At 40.5% G+C, this 20,541-nt stretch overlaps 1 protein-coding gene across 5 annotated transcripts in view; it reads left to right on the forward strand.

Moving 5' to 3' along the window:
* LOC122561142 (disintegrin and metalloproteinase domain-containing protein 12) overlaps positions 1-20,541 on the forward strand; it is a 344,810-nt gene that overhangs the window by 22,275 nt on the left and 301,994 nt on the right. For 2 of the 5 annotated variants that reach the window (XM_043712619.1, XM_043712618.1), the window contains one exon: positions 19,563-19,673. The exons of the other annotated variants lie outside the window; for them this stretch is intronic. In XM_043712619.1, coding sequence (XP_043568554.1) covers positions 19,613-19,673 — 61 coding nt within the window. In that variant the 5' untranslated portion in view covers positions 19,563-19,612. The remainder of the gene's footprint in view (positions 1-19,562; positions 19,674-20,541) is intronic. 5 annotated transcript variants of the gene reach the window in all.

Here is a 20,541-nt window from a genome sequence, read left to right on the forward strand (position 1 = left end):
CCCTCCCCCAAGTCCCTCCTCCCTACCTTTTATCTTAGCCTGTTGGACAAACTTTCCTCATTCCTGAAGAAGGGCTTATGCCCGAAACGTCGATTCTCCTGTTCCTGGATGCTGCCTGACCTGCTGCGCTTTTCCAGCAACACATTTTCAGCTCTGATCTCCAGCATCTGCAGACCTCACTTTCTCCTCTGCATGAAAGAACCTATCATATGTTTGGAAATAAATCAGCAGGTAGTAAGTGGAATTTTATATTAGGAACCCATTGTCTGAATCAAGACAAACATTATCCCATATCAACTCTTAGAACAACTATTTGAAACAACATTAAGCATCCATGGCAATCGTCAGGCAACGAAGATCTGCTACCGAGTTTTCCCTTGTTTACATAAAATTTAGGACCTTAGCTTTGAGCACAGTTCATTTGTACATTAGTGCATTGGGCAGTAAATAGAGAAATCAACAATACAGGGTGGTTTGGCATCATCATGGCTCGCATTATTGGCCTCATGGAGCTGTGGCAACAGTATTAAGTGCTGTTTAACAGAGTTAAAATCTGTTGTTTATTAAAAACCCTAGAACGCAATGTCCGAGACAGATATTATTTTTCAGAATTCATACTTTGCATTGCTACTATTTCACATTTTGAGTTTCTACTTGCACGGGTTCACAATGTTTCCTATATAGTATTTTGTTATATGTCATACGTTATAAAATTTATATTCATTCCTCAACTGTTAACAACAGTGATTCCATGAGGCAGAATATAATTCCAAGTTGTTGATAGTGTAGAGATGAAACTTGTTTTCATGTAAAGTGTCTCGCAACCATGGTACCCAGTAAATATAACACAATTTATCCCTTCTGTAAGCTGTATCCCAGCAACCAAAAGGAACCTGAGCATTGCAGGAAAAATTGGATGCCATAGAGTTTGTTCTTTTGAAAATTAGTTAATACCAGGTCTGGGCAATAATCGTCCCTGGAACTGTCCAGGGTACCAGACAGATCTTAGCCACATCAAATATGCCAATCAGGGTCTGTAAATCTATTATAAACCCTTGTACAAAATTGATTATAAACCACACATACTTCACACAGCTTTTCTAGTTCTACAACAACATCACCAGTGGTTTTTAAACAAACTGTTGGAAGCCACCTACAAAAAGGTAGCTGACCTTTTATTAACTTAATGCTTATGTGGAGGTAACAGGAATGTTTTGTGGTGCTTGAGGTAGTATCCATGCCTCAGAGGCTAATGCTTTCAATTTCCATCACACCGAGAACTTAATGGCCATAATACTATTGTGTATCATGTGGCCAAACAGAATGATTTCCAACCTGTAATTTTTTCCATTTTGCCTGAAGAATAGGAGAGTTCTTTGGATTGCCATGCTGCAGAAATATTGGCAAACTACTACAGTACTTTTGCAAGCATAATCATGGACTAGCATAAACACTATGGAAGTCCAGCATGGTACCTGAAGAAACAGAGAGAAATGGAGAGAGAGAAAAAGAGCAAATGTGCTTATATTCATTCCACAAAACTACTGTTGATCTAAGCCCTCTGACCCCAACTCACTTTCCCCCTTGCCTGTATACTTGCTCAGTGTTGCAGCAGGTGAGTTTCTTGAGCCTCTGCATCAGGAACAGTAAGATGCCTAATTGGTGTCTGCAACTTGATGCCTTTATGCAGGTGAGGCACGAAACCCAATTTGCATTAAACCTTGTGTATGGATGTACATTTTAGTCTACCAGCAATAATTTCTGAGACTGTTTGCCTCCTGTGGAGTCTTCTGAGGCAAAACAGACTACGATAGTGGATGTGCTGCTAATAATTCTCTGTCCATTGCCCTAATAAGTCAAAATGTTGCACACAAAATGCATGTGTTTTTCTGATATGTTACTTGTTAAGTTCTGGGCTTTATTGGCAGGAGTGAAGATTCAAGTATCCATTGGTTTTGTTTTACAAGTTTTCCATTTAAAAACATACTGTCATGGTAATTGGAGATTATTGATATTCCAGAAAGTTAGTTAGTGAAGGACAGAACTGGAACGAGTCTTCAGAAACTTTTCTAAGTGTTTATTTACATGTCAAAAGTTTACACCTCCGAATGCAACAACCGAGCAACCTGAGAAGTCCCACACAATCAAGGATAAAACAGCTCACTTGGCTGCAACTCTATCCACTAACTTCAGCATTCATTCTCTCCACACGTGCATAGTGTATTAGTGTGTGTCATATGCAAAAGGCATTGCAGCAACTCACTAAATTTCTTCGACAGCACCTTCCAAAGACACGACCTCTATCAGCTAGAAGGACAAGGGCATCAGATTTATTACCACCAACTTGAAGTTCCCCACCAAGTCACACATTATCTTGACTCAGAAACACATCTCTGTTCCTTCCCTGACAATGGAATCAAAATCCTGGAATTCCCTTTGTAATACGATTATTGATTTTACTTGCACTGGATAGAGGTCAAAGGCTATCTGGGACAATTAGGGACATGGCTCAGTCAGTGGCACTTAGTTCCCATGAAAGATTTAAAATAAAAATGTAATTGCAGCCTTTGTCTATTTACAGGCATCACCACCTGAATTTGTATGCAATAGAAAATTGTTACCTTTGTGTAAATGCTTTCTGCATTATCACTGAGTTTGCTTTGTCTTCACTTTTTCCTCAAGAGTAAGAATGGAGAAGGAAACATATTTGACAACCCAGCTCTGTCTGTCAATTAAACCTTTCTTTTGCCAGGATCCTCTCTGCCTCTTCATTCTCCTTCTGCTTAACCTGCTTGTCAAGCCTTCTTTGCATCTGCTCTTCCTTCTTTCAGTTAAACTTGAGTGATGGAGCTGTTTACATCTTGGCCTAAGATACTTGATCATTTTTCACCTTGATGACCTCTGTCCCCTCCTTCAGATGCCTTGTGAAAACCTATCTTTTCAAAATTTGGAGATGCCGATGTTGGACTGGGGTGTACAATGTTAAAAATCACACAACACCAGGTTATAGTCCAACAGGTTTAATTGGAAGCACACTAGCTTTTGGAGCGTCGCTCCTTCATCAGGTGGTAGTGGAGGACACAATCCTAACACACAGAATTTATAGCAAACATTTACAGTGTGATGTAACTGAAATTATACATCAAAAAATTGATTGTCTGTTAAGTCTTTCATCTGTTAGAATACAGTGATAGTTTCACTTCTTTCATGTGTAAAAGACAAAATCTTTTTTTAAAAAGTTGCATTCTCAGGTTAGCTGTTAACAATGGTGATAGCTAGACAATATGTTGAAGGTGTTGGCCCCCTGTGTTCTCTGTCTATGACCTGATGTTTAGATTGATTCTAATCTAAAAAGTGAGATAACGGAGTTTTACATGAATTCGTGCTGTTTTTGAGCTCAGAGTTCCACATGAATGCATGCAGTTTTTGAGTAAAGTACAATGTAACCCGCAAGTACAAATTCACCCCATAAAATATATGTGTGCATGTGGGTCTTTGTCTGTGTCTGTCTGGGTTGGGGGTTGTGAGTATGAGAAAGTGTGTGTGTGTGTGTGTGTGTGGTGAGTGCAGAGTGTCTTAAGTCTGTGAGGGGGTGCATGTATGAGTGTGGGAGTGAGTGTGTCTGTAAGGGTATGTGTGGGTGTCTGTGTATATGTGTGTCTGTTTGTATAGGATTTAGATTTAGATTAGAGTACAGTGTGGAAACAGGCCCTTCGGCCCAACAAGTTCACACCGACCCGCCGAAGCGAAACCCACCCATACCCCTACATTTACCCCTCACCTAACACTACAGGCAATTTAGTATGGCCAATTCACCTGACCCTGCACATCTTTGGATGGTGGGAGGAAACCGGAGCACCCAGAGGAAACCCACGCAGACACGGGGAGAACGTGCAAACTCCACACAGTTAGTTGCCTGAGGCGGGAATTGAACCCGGGTCTCTGGCGCTGTGAGGCAGCAGTGCTAACCACTGTGCCACCGTGCCTGTGTGTGTGTGAGTTGTAGGATGGTGTGTGTGTGTATAGTGCAAAGGTGGTCACCTGTAATGTGACATGAACCCAAGGTCCCAGATGAGGCCCTCCCTATGGGTACCGAACTTAGCTATCAGCCTCTGCTCGGCCACATTTCGCTGCTGCCTGTCCCGAAGTCCATCTTGGAGGATGGTCACCTGAAGGTCCAAGGCTGAGTGTCCTGGACCACTGAAGTGTTCCCCAGCTGGGAGGGAACACTCCTGTCTGTTGAATGTTGTGCAGTGCCCATTCATCCGTTGCTGTAGCCTTTGCTCGTTTTCCCCAATGTACCATGCCTCCAGGCATCCTTGCCTGCAACGTATGGTTTTGTGATTTACACATGAAAGAAGTGAAACTATCATGATATTCTAACAGATGAAAGGCTTAACAGACAATCAACTTTTCAATGTATAATTTCAGCTACATCACACTGTAAAGTTTTGCTATAAATTCTGTGTGTTAGGATTGAGCCCTCCACTACCACCTGATGAAGGAGCGACACTCCGAAATCTAGTGTGCTTCCAACTAAACCTGTTGGACTATAACCTGGTGTTGTGTGATTTTTATCTTTTCAAATGCATAGTTAGTCACTCCTCTAAATATTCTACTACTGCTATGTTACTGATAATGATCGGAGTTAGGAATCTTGACTGATTTTCCTATGCATAACTTGAGGACAGTAAGGCCTACTGCCACATTTCTGCCAGTGCCCAGCAGATAGCTAACACAGCTTTGACAATCAGGCTAGAGATCATATTGCTACCTTTCCTACCATAGATAGGTCATACAATTGTTCATTCACATGGATTTATACTTCTTAATCTGTTAAAAATGATAGCACAGAAAATACAATCTGTGACATGGAAGCAAGTATATTATACAAAATTCAGCATGCAGTGTATATAGTGCAAAATCCCTGTCATTAGGGAGCAAGTTAAAGATTCTAACCTACTTCATCTTAGTTACAGCCAAATATATCAGCTGTCAATTATCCAACATGTAATACACATTAAATGAACAAAAGATTATTATAAAATATACTTAAGTGTGCACAATATTGGCATAATCTTCTGATGCAAACATATTTCAAAACATGGTCTTTCTATGAAACGTTTTTGCTTTTAATATAAGCCAAACATGTGCTTACCATGACTGATGAGTACAGATTTCCAAAGTCATATGGTTTGAATGAAGCCATTTATTAGGTCCAGACTTGAGGTTTTCAATACACTGAAATTAGAAGCTTAACATATTCAAACTGCCTAAAGTTAGGTACAGAAACTAGATGTGATACTTCCTTTTTGGGATGATTCTGTGAATTTAGAATTGTGTTTCATGTTTTTCAAAATGTTTGAAGAAAAATGGATTTTGCAGAGTTGGAACTATTTTCAGTATAATAGATAAATAAAAGTACTTCCGTCAAGGATGAAAACTACTCAGTTACATGCTTGAGTACAGAACCAGAGGAATTTGAGAAGTTAAGAATTTTTTTTATTACATTGCATTTTGAATCATAAATTAACAAATATACTGAAACCATATGTAAAATTTTGTGAAAACTTTAGAAACTGCTATTCACTGGGAGGATGGTAACTTATCTGCTATTGCTTTGCGTGCATTTTTTAACAAATCCAATTTTACCCTAAGCAATTTTGCCCTGACAACCCAATGGCGCATTTATTTATCGTGCAATGCAATTATCATTTTATTTGCTTTCAGTTTTTCTCCAGCACTGCTCATAGTGGAAGTTGCTGAAAAATTAGAAGCTCAATTATTGAAATTGTAATGGAGCAACTGCAAGGTGTGTGTAGATGTTGATATTCTGCAGGAAAAGAACTGCCCACCATTAAAGGGCACAAAACTGTGAATGAAATTTGAGTTTAGTTTCAGCAAACAGCCATGGGACCAAGTAAGTTGAATACTCTGAGTTTAAGCCCAAAAATTCAAATCAATTGATGAAACCTCAGTATTTGAGTATGAATTTGCTTTCAAATTGACAACAACGACATGCACTTGTATAGCAGCTTTAATGTAGTAAAACATCCCGAAATGCTTCATATAAGCATTTCTGAATTTGTTATCAGACCACATCGTGAGATATAAGGGTAATGATCAAAGCTTTGGTCAAATTGGCAGATTTTAAAGAGCTCATAAAAGCTACAAATATAGAGGTTTAGGGAGGGAATTCAAGTGCTATGGTGGCTGCAACAGAGCCATCAGTGGTGGAGAAACTGAACTAAAGGTTACTTAAGAGGCTAGAATCAAACGAGTGAAGATCGCTGAGAGGTTTGTAGGGCTGGAAGAAATAGGGCGTGGTGAGGTAATGAAGGCTTTGAAAAGTACGATCAGAATTTTTAAAATAGGGCATTGCTTAATTTGGATCCACTGTAGATCAGCCAACATAGTAGTGGTAAGTGAATAGGACATGGCATTATAAGGATGCAAACAGCAGAGATTTGGATGACCTCAAGTTTAAGGAGAGCAACAATGACATGGTAAAGGGTTTCAACAACAAATGTGCTGTGGAGGGAGTGGCAGTGGGCAAAATTAATATCAATTAATGAGGTAGAAGTTGAAACTTTAAATTAACTTCAACAATTTCACCCACCTTTTAAAAATGGACATACAAAGCAGCCTGTTGTGTAACCCAAATTGTAGTTTGATAGCCAGTTTAGAAATTGAACTAAAAATACCTGTGTTGTTTTAAGATTGATGCTTCCCTGTGTCTTGGTGGAGGTATTTTTATTTTGTACTCTACTCATGCTACATTGTTCTGAAGTTTATTTGATTCTACCACTGGATACAAAGGTAAATTAATATTCCTTTCTTCAGTTTTGATGTATTTGTTTTGATGCTAATGAACAATTATCTCACTTTTCCAGAGAGAAAGATAACATGCATCACCAAAAATCATAATTTTCACAAATATCAGCATGTTTAGTTCTGATGAGACCTCTAAATTGAATATAACTCTATAACTTTGAACTGAGTTATCAAAAAAGCTTTTACAATGGCTGCGTATTATCAGGAAATGGGATAAATCCTGCCATCAGGATCGCACCAGCAATTTGAACCCACCTGCACACGAAACTTTCTATCAATTCTGATCCTACGTGACCTGCAGACAGATTGAGTCCAGAGGAAGCAGCTAAAAACCCTCACTTCCATTCTGAAAAACCTCTGCCCTATGATTCTGATTCAATCAGTGGCTCATCTATGCACAGTTAAACCTTCTTACTATTTCGAATCATAGAACCGCTACAGTGTGGAAGGAGGCCATTCGGCCCTTGGAGTCCACACAGACCCTCCAAAGAGCATGCCACCCAGACGCACTCCCCTACCCTATCCCTATAACTCTGCATTTCCCATGGCTAATCCACCTAACCAACACATCTTTCGACTGTGAGAGGAAACCAGAGCACCTGGAGGAAACCCACGCAGACATGGGGAGACTGTGCAAACTCCACACAGACAATCACCTGATGGTGGAATCAAACCTGGGTCCCTAGTGCTGTGAGGTAACAGTGCTAACTACTGAGTCACCATGTCATCCCAAAAACTTCAAAACCCTCCTCATCTAATTCCCACATCTCTTTAGCCTTCAACCTCGTGCACCCTCACACTTTCATCCTCAATCCCACCGGACCTTTCATTCCCTCACCCTTTATGAACAGAACTCACAAACCCTATAAGAAATAGTGGTCAGGTTTTACAGAACTTTAGTATTACTGAAAATAGACACATTTTGTTGAAGCTTTTCACTTTGCACTCATCAGGAAAATTCATTGGAAATACCAATGTAAAGGCAGATCAGTGCATGTGGTTTTATTGGATTTTCTAAAAACTTTTAATAAAATCCCACATAAGAAGTCATTGTGCAACATCAAAGCATATGGGATTGGTAGTAATGTACTGGCACAGATTGAGAACTGGTTAACAGTCAGGAAACAGAGAATAGGAATGAATATGTCATTTTTACAGTGGAAGGCAGTAACAAGTGGGGTGCCACGGGGTTGATGCTTGGTGCTTCCATCTACCCACAATATATATCAACAGTCTAGATGAGGAATTAAAATGTAATCTTTTCAAGTTTGCTGGTGACGCAAAACTCATTTGAAGATTGAGTTTTAAGGAGTACGTAAAGAGGCATCATGACAAATTAAATCAGTGAATAGGCAGTGAATCACAGACACAGTTGAATATGAATAAGTGAAGTTGTCCACTTTGGAAGGAGAAATAGAATGACAGAGCCTTGTTTAAATCATGATAGGGTTGGAAATGTTAAGTGCAGAGGGACGTAGGTGTCCTTCTAGGTTGGACACTGTAAGCAAGCATGCATGTGCAGCAGCAAGAGGACGACTGGTATGTTGGTCTTCATTGCATGACAGTTTGTGCACTGAAGCAAGGCAATCTTGCTGGAGCTGCGCAGACACATCTTGAAAATAATGTACAGTTATTGTTTCCTTACTCAAGATAAGATGTACTTGCCATGGAAGGAGTACATTGATGATTCACCAGACTAATTCCTGGGATGGCAGGTTTGTCGTATGAGGAGATTGGGCCTTTATTCAGCAGCTATTAGAAAATTTAGATCTCATTGAAACACAAATTTCTAACAGACCTGGCCAGATAAGAAGCAGGCTTCAGGGATCCAAAACAACTCGTCATTGTTTAAGAATATGCAGTAAGTTACTTAAGACAGAGATGAGAGAGTTCTCGACTCAGAGGATGTGGAGGCCATGTCACTGCATATATTTAAGAAGTAAATAGATTTATAGGAACCAAAAGATGTCAAGGAGTATGAGCAGAGAATGAGAGTACGCTGTTGAGATGCAGCACCAGCCATGATCATACTGAATGATTTAGTGGGCTAGATAGTTCAAACGGCTACTCCTATCCCTATGCTCTATGATTCTAATGAACATTTATGCTGTTTGAGAGGGGAGTGCTGTATTAGTAAGAGGCGTTCCCATGAAGAATGCACTAGATAAATGATGACTGATAGCTGCCAAGTTTTGTTCAAATTTTAAAACAGACAGTTTGTCTCTGATTGGTCAAAGCATTGTCCTGAGAAATGAACCAGAAAATGCTGTCACCTAAAGAAAACAAACATAGGTGCTGTATTTTTTTCTGTCTGCAAAGAACAGAACTCTGTATTAATATCTCTTTTGTAGTGTAGTGTGCTGTGAGCCAGGGACAGACAGATCGAAGTTAGTTGTTGACATAATTCTTTACACACTCAGGAATTTTTAGCAAATATTGTCCATTTGTGGAATCACATCTAATGTTAGACATTGTTTTGAGTTTTGCAGGCATGGGCTGATTGCTCACGGTTAATGCTTTGCTTGCTGCAAATGGCTGAAGGGATTTTCTGTTTGATATGATTTGCAAATGTTTGGACATATAGCCTATCTATCTCACATCACACCGACACTGAAATTCATCTGCTACCTTACTTATTTGTGTGATAGAGTGAATGTGTTTCGGCTTGATGTCAGGATTATATTAGTGGCAAACATCACTTGTGGTGCTACTGCATAATAGGAGCAAAAAGCAGCTAGCTTCACCTGTTGTGCAATGTTTCATATACATTACCCTTCGATAATAATTTGAGGTAGACTGGGCACTAGATCAAAGTTGACAGCCTTGTGATGACTCATAAATATACAGCGAGAAAAAATCTGATCAGAGTGACCATTATCCCACAGAACAACTTTGATGAGCCCTCAGTACATGTCTAGACAGAATGTATAAAAGCAATGGGAAAAGATTAAACATTAGCACATTGATATCATACCAGTCGATCCTTTCAATGGTGAGACGTACACTGTACCTGTATGTACATGAGATGAACTTGATTATCTGAAAACTTTTCCACATTTGTAATATTGCTTCTTTACTTGACATCTTGCCAGTTGGCAGAGGTAACAATCTGTAAAACACATTGTTTTAGGGGAGTTAATTTTTCAGTCACATTGTCACAACTTGCCTTCCAGAATACAAACACAAGTTATACTGCCACATGTAATGTAAAAGGAGGCAAAACCATTTTGCGTGACTTTTAAAATCTTGCTACCTCCAGTCTATGGTTAACAGCTCCATGTACATAAGAACGTAGGAACAGGAGACGGCCATTCAGCTCCACGAGCCTCTTCCACCATTTACTGAGATCAAGAATGGTCACTGGCCTAACTTCATATATCTGCCTTTGACCCATATCCATTTATACTTTTGCCTATTTATCTCAGATTTGAAAGTAACAACTGAGCTAGCATGCACTGCCATTTGTGGAAGAGAGTTCCAAATGTCTACCACCATTTATGTGTAGAATAGTTTCCTAACATCTCTTCTCAACTGTGTGGCCCTAATTTTTAAAACATGTCCCCTAGTTCTAGTATTCCCAGCCAGTGGGAATAGTTTAACTATACTGTCTTTTGCTGCTAATATCTTGAAGACTTTAGTCAGACCATAAACTTTTAAATTCGAGGGAAAGCAGGCCTAAACAATAGGAAAATGTAGAAACAACAAATCAAAACATTGTTTTTTTTTCCAGGGGTTGCTTGCATTTTGACCAATAGCAAATGTACACTGAATGAATGATGATTTCATTCAGCTCAGATCTAATGGAACTTGATGGGCTGAATGCCTGATTCCACACTTTGGAGATTTTATGATTCTCAATTTCTCTGTACCATGGCCACAGAAGCGATAACACTTGCTGCAGTTGGATCGATTGGTCACGATCTTGATGTGTGGAGAATATCAGAAACAAAACAGTTCCTTAGTAACAGAAATAATCAGCATTCACATCACAAACAAGTAACAGGTTACCATAGTCCATAAACAGTGAGATATGGTGGACTCTGATAATTAGGGCCAGGAAATGGACTGTTGACATAATGGGCCTTATTCTGATGTATACAACACAATCCAAGCCACACAAATTGAATAGGAGATTGTAGATCTGGGAGGATATCTGGGTGAGAGAAGGCCCACAGAAGACTAATTAAATGTCACCTATGATTGTTTATGCCTCACGGATTTTCTATGAACAATTTATAATAACCAGTGACATGTTTAAGGTTGCTTATGTCGATGATTTGTATTCAACATAGTTATTCAATGCATACACTTTACATGCAGAATCCTGTGATTACAGATGTCTTTAACCAGTACTGTGTAAGGAGAAAGTGAGGACAACAGATGCTGGAGATCAGAGTCGAAGAACGTGGTGCTGAAAAAGCACAGCAAGTCAGGTAGCGTCCAAGGAGCAGGAGGATCAATGTTCCGAGCATAAGCTCTTCATCAAGAATAAGGAGTGTGGGTCAAGGGGGCTGAGAGATGAATGGGAGGGGGATGGGGCTGGGGAGAAGGTAGCGGGGAAAGCAATAGGTAGTTAAAGAAGGGGGTGAAGGTGATAGGTGAGAGAGGAGGTGGAGTAGATATGAGGGTAGGAAGTTGGACTGATAGGACATTTCAAGAAGATGGTGCCGAGTTGGAAGGCTGGATCCGGGATAAGGTGGGGGGAGGGAAAATGAGGAAACTGGTGAAATCCACATTGATCCCGTGTGGATGAGGCGTTCTTCCTCCAGGCAACTTGCGGATCAATTCAGGGAACATCTCTGGGACACCCAAACTAAACAACCGCACCGCCCATTGGCTGAACACTTTAACTATCCCTCCCACTCTGCCAAGGACATGCACGTCCTGGGCCTCCTCCTTTGCCAAACCCGAATCACCTCTCCCATTTGTCTCCCAGCCCCCTTGGCCCACAAGCCTCATTCCTGATGAAGAGTTTATGGCCAAAACATCGATTCTCCTGCTCCCCAGATGCTGTCTGACTGGCTGTGCTTTTCCAACATCACACTCTTTGACTCTGTATTTTTTTTTTGGAGGGAGAAATAATGCACTCCACTCCCTGCGGCGCCCACCTCTTTCCTCTGAATTATATTTTTTTTTATTATTTTTTTTTTCCTCTCCATTTTTCTTTTAACCCCCACACTACCACCTAAGTGCGGTAGTGCTTATTTTATCTCCAGCACCCATGGTGTGTGTGTGTGCAGGTGTGAGACACATCTCCTGTTTATTTTTTTAACTTTTTTTTTCCTTTTTTCAAATTCCACCACCAGGAAGACAGGAAAACACCCGGGTGGCCAGTGACAAACACTGCCCAGTGCTGTGTGATCAAAACAGTGAAGGGGAGGGGAGGGGAGGGGAGGGTAGGGACTAAATCAAAATAGTCTTTGACTCTGTATTGTGTAAGTGCCTGATTAAAGCAATTGTTGCTTGTAGGGTCTCTCATCACTCACAAATAGAATCCATGTCCTCTGGTGGAAACAAAACCATTTACTCTGCCCTTTCTGGGTGTGTTGGCAACTGTTTTTCATTTCTATTGCAGATTGGAAATTTGGAAAAGATAGAAGGCAACACAGGTAGCACTTCCTAGATTAACCCCAGGTTCATCCTATTAATCTGAGTGACACCCCCATCATCCTTTACTTTCTTCCTTGCACTGTCTGCTCCATTAACTCTGAACTTCCACATACTCCCACCCAACTTGTTCGTTTAGGTCTTCATCTCCCCACTGTACCCCTTGATTAGATTAGATTACATTACAGTGTGGAAACAGGCCCTTTGGTCCAACAAGTCCACACCGACCCGCAACCCACCCATACCCCTAATTTACCCCTTACCTAACACTACGGGCAATTTAGCATGGCCAATTCACCTACCCTGCACATCTTTGGACTGTGGGAGGAAACCGGAGCACCCGGAGGAAACCCACGCAGACACAGGGAGAACGTGCAAACTCCACACAGTCAGTTGCCTGAGTCGGGAATTGAACCCGGGACTCTGGCGCTGTGAGGCAGCAGTGCTAACCACTGTGCCACCATGCCGCCCATTGAGCTTCAGGCTAGTTATGCCAACCATCATGATCCATTGTCTCCCTGTCAAAGCCAGTGTGATGGTGATGATGGATGACAAGCACTCCCGCAGTAACTTGTGCCTTCCAGTTCTCTATGGACCTGTCCATACCTGTGAGTTGCCTCTATTCACACATATTACCTCTTCCAATATGCCAGCAATTCTAACAATTGAATTCCCACATTTTTATATTACAATAGTAGCCCCTAATAACCCTCCCTTGACTTTCATTGGGTTGGCATCCAGGACTGACCATGGTCCATCTCCTGACCAACTTGGAAGGACAGCCCTGAATGATGACTGGTCAGACTGCTAACTGATTTATCACTATTCCCCTAACTGTACATGTGAACCTACAGAACTGACCATGGCCCATTCCCTGGATTATAATCACACATAACCACTGACTCTAAACACCCTGTGTGAGCGATTGACTATGTCCAAGCCCCTGGACTGAGATTGGATGGTGTGCAAGACTGACTGTGGCCAACCCTCTGACTGATGACAGTCCCCCTGGACCTGACTGAGGACTACTCCTTGTAGATTTTGTAACATGTCCATTTGGCTGAAGTGCATTCAGTGTGTTTGCCGTGTACACTGTGGGAACATGATGTGGGCAAGAGATTGATGTACGGGTACAGCAACATGATGCCACCTTCTTTGCTGCTGGCAACCATGACACGCTGCCTGGCTTTGTGTCGACAATGAGAGGTAAAGCGAAACAGAAATAACTGTAAGTTATAAATTCTGAACAAGATAACAATGTGCCAACAGGCAAGGCAGGGCCAGTGTTAGTGTCTAAGCAATGGCAAAGTGAGTGAACACTAAGATAACATGTGCAGAACCCTGAGATACACCCGGTTCCAATAAATGGGATGGTGCTTGTCCCTGTGCAGTAGGCGGCCTGGCAGCATATAGCAATGGAAAGTGTTGATGATCTCCAAGTACAGTATTGAAGTATTGAAATGCATTAGAAATGCATCAGAGATGTGCCATGATGCTGTTGTGAGACTGATGAATGCTCGAGCTGAAAATGTGTTGCTGGAAAAGCGCAGCAGGTCAGGCAGCATCCAAGGAACAGGAGAATCGACGTTTCGGGCATAAGCCCTTCTTCAGGAATGCCTGCTCGATGCATGCTCGATGCTATCTTCTTTGGATAAGTGATGCAGCTGCCCACAAAGCACTGGCCAAGATGTAGTCTTGAAAGAGCAACCACTGAGCTGAAGCTGATAGGGACCCCCTCTGACTTTCGTGTTGGAAATTGTTATTTTTTTGCTGCATGGGGAAAGCAGAAATTTGTGTATAAATAAGGCAATATTAGATAATAATAAGTAAGCCCCTCATTGTTCACTAGCGAAACTCTTGCCTCACTGTTAAAACCTTTGGTGGAAAATTATACATTTTCTCTTGATGATGAAAATCTAACTTTACCAACATTGCTATATTTTTACAATTGACTAGCCATTTTCCACATCATTCAGACATCGGGAAGATTTCACCCTAATGTTTTTCAATTAAGAGTAATAAGCCTGTAACTCAATATTCAGGGAAGACTATATTTAGGATGGATGAATTCTCGTCAAATTTCATCCATACATACTGAACAAGTCCCAATTTATTGCCGTCTAAGCAGTGGAGTTGTTCACATCGCAAGTCTGATTCAGAGCAACAATTTTTGTTTGTTCCAGTAGATTGGTTCTATGTTACTAATTTTTACCATTTTCTGCACGTAACTGTGGTTTTGTCATGAACAATTTCCATAAGCATAAGTGAGATTTCTGGGCAATTCAGTCCATTTTCCCAAAGATATTGATGAATTGCGGGTGAGAGTCATACTTGATTGTCAAAGCCATGTCGAGTACTGAAGTGTTTTGGCTTGTTTACTTTGTAATTGATTATTGATTGGCTTGTTAAAATCTTGGCTCTCACATTGTGAGGTATAATCTCTGTATAGTTTCAGACAAAAAATATTTCACAAAAACCAAAGATGTGAAAGATTTAAAATGTTTGGCATTTTTAGCAGGAAGGAACTGAGTAAGAGTATTTATAAATAAAGATGGGCAAGGAAGTTGCAGGAGTATTAAAAATATTTGTTAGAAATTAAATATACATTACCTATTCGTGTGGCAATCATTATGCTTAATTAATATGTTAACTGAGTTATTTCACAGTTATGGTAGGCTATTTGAAGAGAATGAGAAATTTCTTTATTGAGGGAATGGGAATCCTGTAGAATTCTCTTCTTTGGAAGCACTTGAGGCCAAAATATTGACTTCTTTCAGGAATAGGATACATATAGTTCTTTGGGCTAAAGAAACCAAAGGGTATGGGGAGAAAGGGGGAACAGTTTACTGAATTGGATGATTAGCTAGGATTATATTGGAAGGTGGAGAAGATTCGAATGACCTATTCCTACTTTCTATGTGTCTATTCTTCAGTATGCATGTAGAACTCTATGGTGTACTGTATGTAACTTGCAAAAATATTGACAATTCCATTGATCCCCTGTTGCATTTAAAAATGTGTACAATACACTGCATACAGATAATAAGACTGACAATTTTACATATTGGTTCAGCATTTTTGAATTAGTTTTATATTAGGGACAATTATTCATCGTTCGGTTACTAGGGAATATTAAGTAAATGAATACTATATACACACCCATACAACAAACACAGAACAGAATCAATCTTCCAGTCTTTTTTTGGCCAAGTGTAAGTGATGTTGAGTTTGGTGGAGTGATTCTCACCACAAGGATGAACAGGTTTTCTTGCTGTATCTTACCAAACTTGCCATATTAATTGGCATTTCAGCTCTCATGGCAAGTATCAAGTCAGTTTCCTGTCCAATCTTATCACATGCTGTTCCCAGAGAAACTCGCTGTTCGCTGGTGATCCCAGAACTGACCGTCATTCCTGGTGCCAAGGCTGTATTTAAATGACTGTTGTGTGCCCTGACAAGCACAATTTGCCTTGAGCTGACATTTACCTTGGACAGGGGGAAATTGGCAACTCAGTTTGCAGACATGGTCCTGGAGCTTCTGCTGGTCGGGCTGATGTACAACTGGGGACAAAAGACCATAGACACAGGAACAGTAGTAGGCTATTCAGCCCATTGAATCTGCTCTGCTATTCAATGTGAGATCAATTCCACTTTCCTGCTTTTTTCCCTGTAAACCTTGATTCCCTTATTCTTTATCAATCTGTCTATCTCAGCTTTGAATACACATAATGATTCAGCCTCAACAGCCTCAATGGTAAAGAATTCTGTAGAATACTACCCCTTGATGGAAGAAATTCTTCTTTATTTCTGTCTTAAATGAGTGACCTTTTGGGGGACTTCTCCCTCCCCTGGGACCAGTAATGGAGGCCAAGAGATCAGACCAAGCCAACCTGGTACAAGGTTGACACCTATGTCGAGGCAGTCTCAGCTATCTAGAGGCATATTCAGCTCTGTAAGAAGAAGGTCAATATTCCTTTCTAATACAACAGCGTAAGTGCCACCATTTCTCTCTGATACCTCACACTCACTCTATCGCTATTACTGTATCCACCTCCAACCAAAGCACATGTTCAACTACTTTAACTAATGCATGCAACATTTTCCCCACTCACCTTTACACACGCTAAAGTGTCTCAGCACTATTCCTGCGTCCCTTTTTGTTGCCAACTTACTCTCTTGGGAAACCTGCCCCGCTCGCACCAAGGGTAGTAACTGTGCCATCCGCTTTCATCTTCCATCATATCTACTCCTGAGTCCACAGCACAACAATCCACAATAGGGCAGAAAGAGTCAGGCGAGTGATATGGGCACCTCATCCTTTATGAACAGAGGATCCTGACTCTGACTGCCGTGAGTAGGGTTTGGGATGGTGTCGGAGACTGCCCATGGCTAACTATGCCAGAATGGCATGGTAAGATTAGTAATATGAGCTAGGTGTTTCTGCCTGAGGAGGCAATGTGTAAAAAGGCAAGGCAATCCAGGTAGGGTCAAAGTGAGTGAGTGCTATGATAGGAGTGAAGAGCCCAGAGACACAGTCTGGTCCAATCCCTGAGTGCACAATGTTTTTGCTGCAGCATTACAATAATAAGTTGTCAGTGAAGCTCATAGTGCAGCATTGAAATACAAAAGCGTCCTTTGAAGCAGATTGAGATGAGTCACGAGGGCTGTTAGAAGTTAGTTGAATCCAAACGCTAATGTCCCTGAATGTGAGGGTGAGTTGGTTGGTGCCTATGCACCATGTCCAAAATGTTGGTACCCAGGGTCCAACATGGAGGTCTTTTGGAACAAGCAACAAACTGAATCTGTCAAGAACCCACTCTGCTTTCGATGTCAAGTTTTTGTATGTCAAATGTGGTCGGATCACAACCAGTGGTGCGTGGAATGTTAACAAAGTGTTTAACCAGCAATAAAGAACATCAATTGGGAACTCACCACTCTCTCATCAGAATCTCACTGCATTACTTGGGAAAAACAAATCATGAGATGATCTCAACATCGAGATGGGCTTCACTAAATATCTCAGAAGACTCTATCACTCACCTTCCCATACCCCTGTCACTCAGAACCTAATCCAATTCTCTCATAAAATACATACTAGATTACTCATAGATGTACAGGAGGTGACGCTGAAGCATGCATATAAGTGAATTGCTTGTTTGGCCTGTATTAAATTTAGAAGCACATCAAAAGTGTCGGCTGACAAATATATCAATCATTTGATAACTGGCCAATTATGTAAAATGACTTGAAGTGAAATGTTCTATCATATGCAAATTCTTTAAAAATCAAGCAATCTGGTTTTAAAGAAAAGATGAGAAGTAGAAGAGCCATTGTCTAAAAGAAATTATTAGAAAGGTTTAATATTGAAAACTTCATAGTTGTGTAGAAAACATGATCATCGTATTTTGATGAATATATTTTAGCTAATACATTGACTGTTGGTGATTAGAAGAAACTTAATGTTATCTCGTGTGCTTTTCTGGGCATAATAGTATTCTGCAATGGGTTAGAAACAACAAGAAAGTTATTCGTTATCAGATTTGAACAAAACAAAGTAGCTAAATCATATTTTTTTGGCAGAAAAACAGTATCATTATCAAGTTGCCTATTTTAAAATGATCAAAAGGTAAAGGTCTAATTTTTGTTTTACAAATGAAATCCTCCAAAATATTGCATTGTTTTGAAATCATTGACCAGTGTGGAAAGATGAAGCGTGAAATTTTCCACTCCCTGGAAGTGGTGAGGACATTTGTATGAATGGGAAATAATTATGTGAATTGGCTCTGGATGGATACTCCCTCCCCCCACTCCTTGCTAGCTTACCAATCAAGATCCACTGGGGACTCTCACAACTAAATCCCTTAAGTGGTCAATTACAGTCACCTAAAGGCTTCAAGCTGCCACATACCTGTGCATCTACGCCTGGCAACAAAAAAAGAGCTGATTTCTCAACTAGTGGGACCATCACAACCTGCCTATCAGTTTGCGAAGGGGGTTTTATTTGCCCCAATCTGGGGGCAAACAGACAGAGGGCCAGATGGGGCAAGTGTGTAGCCTTTGAAAGCTTAACCTCTGCCCTTATGTGTCCAACCCCTCAACACCCTTCTCCCTATGACTCCCCATGAAAAGCAAAAGGAAACTATTTACCTTCTCGTCTTCTCCCCTGAAGATGAGGTTTTGACCAAATGGTCTTTGGACCAAGAAGCTGATTGTCAAGGCCTACAACAGGCTGAGATGCTCACTAGGCAGCTCTTAACAAGCTGACTTATAAAGAATTACACTAAGAATGAAGTTATACAAATAAATAAAAACATTAAGATAAAACTGGAGATCAGAGTAAATTGTTGTCATTCTTCTTTATTGTGTCAGGAGTGGGCAGTTTTGGAAGCTATTTATAAGGTTGTTGCACCAATCATAAACTTCCTGTTAGTTGGTTTAATCAGATTAGAGTACAATTTCACATGTGGGTGGATGTAGGTTAATGTAATGCATAAGAGAAAATTATGGCCTCCACTAGGATTTTGCCATTGCACAGCATAATTAAAGGATGTTCAGGCATCCCATGTTTAGTAGTTGGTAGAAGCAATCCAAAAAATGCTCTCAAAGATACCTTGCACTTTCCCAAAATGTAGGTATGGAAAAATCCCTTAAAAAGATTTTTTCTTTAAATTAGCACTCCAGAAGTTTCTTGTCTTGTTTTTCTGTAGTAGGTTCCTGAGGCCTATTCTGTCGAAATATTCACTTCAATTTCAAGGGGAGACCCATTGATTTATTTGTGGGTGGTTCCATGACAAAATAAAGCCTGACCTCCACACTTTTGCCTATGCACCTGAATTGAGGGATGTTAATGTACTGCGATTGGTCCATGTAAATCTGGCACTGGAGTAGGTTGCATGCATTTGGGTTTCTGTAATGTATTTTAATAGCGACTACTTCTAAAGTAAAAGGAATTGGCAGTAGAATCACATGACTATAACAAGCCACAATTATAAAACATAAAAATGCATTTCTCCAACGATCACCCATTTCCTGCAGTTAGAAATTAGACAAGTTACCCCTATATATGGTCAACAAAGAAAATTGGCATTCATGAACTAACTCATGTATTTATTCCATTTCAGACTCTGCAAATACATTTCATCCCTGATTTTGAAAGCTTTCAGATCTTTAAATGGCACGCTATGACTTAAACTGGTACCTGCTCCAACATGGAAGTCGTTCAGAGCAAACTGGTGAGCTGAATCTGCCAGGTGTTCGCTCTGGCTTCCACGTCGAGTTTTCTCAATGTCTAGCTTAGTTAGTGAGCTTGGTAAAATGGGAGGCTGAATATTGATGAATCAAGTTGCAGTGATTAACAAGCAACAATCCCCCTTAATTGGTAACTCACTGTTTCCTCATGAGAGACTCACCAAGCCGTTTATGAAAAGCATAAAAGATGGAGTGGGATGCTCCCAATGTTGGGATTGGCCTCACTGGACTTTTTGTCTGATTCAGCCACAAACCATGTTATGTCATCTACACCCTATAAGATTCAGCCCATGCCATTGCTGGGTTGACTTCTAAAGTTTATTGTTATTTATTGTTTTATTTGAGTGAGAGCTGCTTCTTGTTCTGTGCATTAATACCACTGCACATCATTAGCAAAGAGTTTGCATATAATTTCATACCCTGATGGCCCAGACTGTCAGGAAGTTCACAAACCCAAACACAACTTTCACATCTATTGGTTGCTACATTTCTGATACAGCACTTACCTTGTCAGGATCATGTGGAATCCTTTTGCTGTCAGTATATGTTCTATGTACTTGACATCAAGCATCTTCAATTGCATATTTTTAACTCATCCATTTTTTCTGAATCATACTTTCTCTTCTGTTGCTTTGCGATGACTGTCTCTTATGCTTTTGTTTGCTTACCATCAACCGTCAGCTGTTCAAAGAACAATTTCTTTGTCTGCTTGTCTTTTCTTCCATACTTTCAGACCTTCTGAGTTGGTGGAGCTACTGGTCCCTCTATCTTATCTTTTAGGCTGGGCTTAAGAACGATTGGAACTCTCCCTGGCAAATACTGAGTGGATGGCTCACACTCATATCTACCTGG

The sequence above is a fragment of the Chiloscyllium plagiosum genome, chromosome 22, assembly GCF_004010195.1.
Source record: "Chiloscyllium plagiosum isolate BGI_BamShark_2017 chromosome 22, ASM401019v2, whole genome shotgun sequence".
NCBI lineage: Eukaryota > Metazoa > Chordata > Chondrichthyes > Orectolobiformes > Hemiscylliidae > Chiloscyllium > Chiloscyllium plagiosum.